The sequence below is a fragment of the Heteronotia binoei genome, unplaced genomic scaffold (genome assembly GCF_032191835.1).
Source record: "Heteronotia binoei isolate CCM8104 ecotype False Entrance Well unplaced genomic scaffold, APGP_CSIRO_Hbin_v1 ptg000447l, whole genome shotgun sequence".
NCBI classification, from domain to species: domain Eukaryota; kingdom Metazoa; phylum Chordata; class Lepidosauria; order Squamata; family Gekkonidae; genus Heteronotia; species Heteronotia binoei.
The window spans coordinates 156,703-161,266 of record NW_026800033.1 but is presented as its reverse complement, the minus strand read 5'-3'; the positions used below and the strand labels follow the sequence as shown (position 1 = coordinate 161,266).

At 55.9% G+C, this 4,564-nt stretch overlaps 1 protein-coding gene across 1 annotated transcript; it reads right to left on the bottom strand.

The window, feature by feature from the left end:
* Positions 1 to 1,601: 1,601 nt before the first annotated feature.
* On the bottom strand, positions 1,602 to 4,025 carry LOC132590639 (mamu class II histocompatibility antigen, DR alpha chain-like). The gene is made up of 3 exons (XM_060263606.1): positions 3,722 to 4,025; positions 3,268 to 3,546; positions 1,602 to 1,756 (listed from the first exon to the last, which is right to left on the bottom strand). Exons 1-3 carry the CDS (start codon positions 4,023 to 4,025, stop codon positions 1,602 to 1,604), a joined length of 738 nt encoding a protein of 245 aa, XP_060119589.1.
* Between the last annotated feature and the right edge of the window lie 539 nt (positions 4,026 to 4,564).

Below are 4,564 nucleotides of genomic sequence, written 5' to 3'. Positions count from 1 at the left end.
GCAAGTGGGGAGGGAGAGACTGCTTCTCACTGCTAGCCTTCCCCAGCCCCACCTCCCATAATGGAATGTCTCAGGGGGCAGGAAGGAGGAAAGAAGCGCTGGAGTATCAGGAAGGGAGAACTACTAGGCCATTAATGTTAAGGTGAGCCCCTTTTGGGAGGCTGCAGCTCACAGCAGTTGTGGGGAGGGGTTCTCTTGGGGGGCACCGCTGAGGGGAGGCACTCTCTCACCCCTTCCTGGTTGGCCACAGAGCTGGGCCCCTGCAGGGCCTTTTCAGTGTGGGCCCCATAACGGTGGGAGGAGTCATGTTAAAGGCTGCTGGGGATCAGGCAATCCCTCCCCCCCATCTGAAAGTTCCCTTCCAAGGAGGAAAGGCTTTGCCAAGCAAGGAGCAGCAAAGAGGCGGGTCGGGAAAGAGAGAGACGCAGAACTCGACAGGAAGGGAGTGGCACGTCCACCCTGGATTACCTGCAAGGGAAGGAGAACAGGACAGGTGAGAGAATGCACCTGGGTAAAGGCATTCCCCAAAGAGGAACCCCCCTGGAGCATCTCATAGTCCCAGAGCCACCACGCCCCCCATTACACATTACATTACATTTACACATTACATTTAGGTGAGGGACGGTGGCTCAGGGGTAGAGCATCTGCTTGGTAAGCAGAAGGTCTCAGGTTCAATCCCCGGCATCTCCAACTAAAAAGGGTCCAGGCAAGTAGGTGTGAAAGACCTCAGCTTGAGACCCTGGAGAGCCATGAATGGGGCTGGGTAGAGCATCTGCTTGGTAAGCAGAAAGTCCCAGGTTCAATCCCCGGCATCTCCAACTAAAAAGCGTCCAGGCAAGTAGGTGTGAAAAACCTCAGCTTGAGACCCTGGAGAGCCATGCATGGGGCTGGGTAGAGCATCTGCTTGGTAAGCAGAAGGTCCCAGGTTCAATCCCCGGCATCTCCAACTAAAAAGGGTCCAGGCAAGTAGGCGTAAAGAACCTCAGCTTGAGACCCTGGAGAGCCATGCATGGGGCTGGGTAGAGCATCTGCTTGGTAAGCAGAAGGTCCCAGGTTCAATCCCCGGCATCTCCAACTAAAAAGGATCCAGGCAAGTAGGCGTGAAGAACCTCCGCTGGAGACCCTGGAGAGCTGCTGCCAGTCTGAGTAGGCAATACTGACTTTCAGGGCTTTTTGGGGAGGGATGGTGGCTCAGTGGCAGAGCATCTGCTTGGGAAGCAGAAGGTCCCAGGTTCAGTCCCCAGCATCTCCAACTAAAAAGGGTCCAGGCAAGTAGGCGTGAAAACCTCCGCTGGAGACCCTGGAGAGCCGCTGCCAGTCTGAGTAGACAGCACTGACTTTGATAGACCGAGGGTCTGATTCAGTATAAGACAGCTTCATAGGTTCATATGTTCACATTTCCGGTATGGCTTTGAAAACCCTTTCCCCCTCCCTTGCGTGTAAGGCAGGGCTCTTCTTTCCAGCCCCCTCCCCTTACCATCCACATTCCTCACCCACTTCTGGCCCCCCTCACTCACAAAGAGACGTGTCCCCCCCCCCCCACTTGGCAGCATGAGACCCCACCCCACCCCGATCATTGGGCCTGGCAGCTGTCGTGGGACTCACATGGGCCCCCTGCGGAAGTTGTCCTCCTTCTTCTGCCGGCTCTTGATGACAAGGACGGTGCCCACGATGATGCCCACGATGCCCACAGCCAGGCCGAGGCCACACACCACGTTCTCTGCTGTCTCCGGGAGGGGCTCTGGCATGTTGGCATCTGAGACAGGAAAGAGACTTAGGAAGAACTTCCTGACAAGAGCGGTTCCTCAGTGGAAGAGGCTTCCTCCTCAGGAGGTGGCGGGCTCTACTTCCTGGGAGGTTTTTAAACAAAGGCTAGATGACCCTCTGACAGCAATGAAGATCCTGTGAATTTAGGGGGAGGTGTTTGTGAGTTTCCTGCATTGTGCAGGGGTTGGACTAGAGGACCCTGGAGGTCCCTTTCCACTTTAGGATTCCTGACCATTAGAGTGGTTCCTCAGTGGAACAGGCTTCCTCCTTGGGAGGTGGTGGGCTCTCCTTCCTTGGAGGTTTTTAAACAGAGGCTGGATGGCCATCTGACAGCAATGAATATCCTGTGAATTTAGGGGGAAGTGTTTGTGAGTTTCCTGCATTGTGCAGGGGGTTGGACTTGATGACCCTGGAGGTGCCTTCCAACTCTATGATTCCTGACCGTTAGAGCGGTTCCTCAGTGGAACAGGCTTCCAACTTGGGAGGTGGTGGGCTCTCCTTCCTTGGAGGTTCTTAAACAGAGGCTAGATGGCCATCTGACAGGAAGGCAGATCATGAGAAGGAGGGCAGGAAGGGCCGCATCAGGACTTCTTGCGGCTCTTTCCTTCATGCCCAAGGAAATGGTGGTCATCGGGGCTTTTTTTGCAGCGGGAGCTCCTTTGCATATTAGGCCTCACCTCCCTGATGCAGCCAATCCTCCAAGAGCTTACAGGGCTCTTCGTACAGGGCCTACTGTAAACTCCAGGAGGATTGGCTACAGCAGGGGGTGTGGCCTAATAGGCAAAGGAGCTCCTCACAGGGTGTCTGTTGTAGGGGAAGAAGGGAAAGGAGATTGTAGGCAGCTCTGAGACTCTGTCCTTGAAAGGGCAGCTTCTGGGAGAGCTCTCTCAGCCCCACCCACCTCACAGGGTGTCTGTTGTGGGGGAGGAAGGGAAAGGAGATTATAGGGCGCTCTGAGCCTCTGTCCTTGAATGGGCAGCTTCTGGGAGAGCTCTCTCAGCCCCACCCATCTCACAGGGTGTCTGTTGTGTGGGAAGAAGGGAAAGGAGATTGTAGGGCGCTCTGAGCCTCTGTCCTTGAAAGGGCAGCTTCTGGGAGAGCCCTCTCAGCCCCACCCATCTCACAGGGTGTCTGTTGTGGGAGAGGAAGGGAAAGGAGATTATAGGGCGCTCTGAGCCTCTGTCCTTGAATGGGCAGCTTCTGGGAGAGCTCTCTCAGCCCCACCCATCTCACAGGGTGTCTGTTGTGGGAGAGGAAGGGAAAGGAGATTATAGGGCGCTCTGAGCCTCTGTCCTTGAATGGGCAGCTTCTGGGAGAGCTCTCTCAGCCCTACCCATCTCACAGGGTGTCTGTTGTGGGGGAAGAAGGGAAAGGAGATTGTGAGCCACACTGAAACTCTGAGATTCGGAGTGGAGGATGGGATATAAATCCAATTTCTTCTTCTTCTACTACTACTACAAAGGACTCCCCCCCCGATTCCCCAGCCCCCCTGGTTCTTACTCCACTCCTTGGTGAGGGGCTGGGCAAGGCCCCAGTGGTCCACCTGGCAGTAATAGATGTCCTCGGCTTTGGGGACGAAGGTCAGGTAGGAGAACTTGCGGAAAGAGTTGTCGGTGTTGGGGTAGAAGTCCGTCTCCTCCGTGGCCTTCACCTCCTCCCCGTTCTTCATCCAGGTCATGCGGATTACGGGGGGCGAGAACCCGTTAGCCCGGCAGATAAGCACGTTGGGTTCCTCCAGCACCGCTGGCTTCTCCGGGTACACCATCACCTTCGGCGCCACTGTATGCATAGGAGGAGACAGAGAGAGGGCTCAGAGCAACATGCAGGGGGGCGACAGGCAGACTCCTCATGGAACTTTGGTCAGGAAGGGAGGAGTGGGGGTTAGGGGCATCCTTTGCAGCAGGGGGTCCTGCCTGCACCCCTTTCCCTCCCACTGTGCCCCCCCCATCAGTACCGTTCTCCACCGGGGTGTTGTTGGACCGCCGCATGAGGATGTCGAGGTTGGAGCGGAGCACCGCGATGTTGCCCTGGGCACCCTCCGCTTGGAAGCTGGTGAACTCCGAGAACTGGGGGAGGCGCCAGACGGTCACCTTGCGGTCCAGGTCCACGTGGAAGATCTCGTCGCCGTCAAAGTCGAACATGAACTCACTGGGCCCCTGCTCCGAGGTCAGGCTCCGCTGCACAAAGGCCACCTGCGACAGCACCTCCTCCGCTGTAAGGAGAGAGAGGGGGAGAGGGAGCCAGAGAGATTGAGCCATGCTCTGGGCCTCCCCGCCCTTCACATGTGCCAGATTTCATAGGATCATAGAGTTGGATGGGACCTCCAGGGTTATCTAGTCCAACCCCTGCACAATGCTGGAAACTCACCAACACCTCCCCCTAAATTCACAGGATCCACATTGCTGCCAAACGGCCATCTAGCCTCTGTTGAAAAACCTCCAAGGAAGGAGAGCCCACTACCTCCCAAGGAGGAAGCCTGTTCCACTGAGGAATTGTTCTAACGAACAGGAATTATAGAGTTGGATGGGACCTCCAGGGTCATCTAGTCCAACCCCCTGCACAATGCAGGAAACTCGCAAACACCTCCCCCTAAATTCACAGGATCCTCATTGCTGTCAGATGGCCATCTAGCCTCTGTTGAAAAACCTCCAAGGAAGGAGAGCCCACCACCTCCCGAGGAGGAAGCCTGTTCCACTGAGGAATCACTCTAACAGTCAGAAAGTTCTTCCTAACGTTGAGCCGGAAACTCTTTTGATTTAATTGCAACCCATTGGTTCTTGTCCGACCTTCTGGGGCC

Bases quoted from the DNA above. Each gene is read 5' to 3' on its own strand.
- LOC132590639 (XM_060263606.1), bottom strand. From the start codon at position 4,025: ATGGCTCAATCTCTCTGGCTCCCTCTCCCCCTCTCTCTCCTTACAGCG. The intron at 3,547-3,721 runs GTACTGATGGGG...CTATGCATACAG, and splicing joins CAACACCCCGGTGGAGAACG to TGGCGCCGAAGGTGATGGTG. The intron at 1,757-3,267 runs GTAAGAACCAGG...TTCCTGTCTCAG, and splicing joins GCCCCTCACCAAGGAGTGGA to ATGCCAACATGCCAGAGCCC.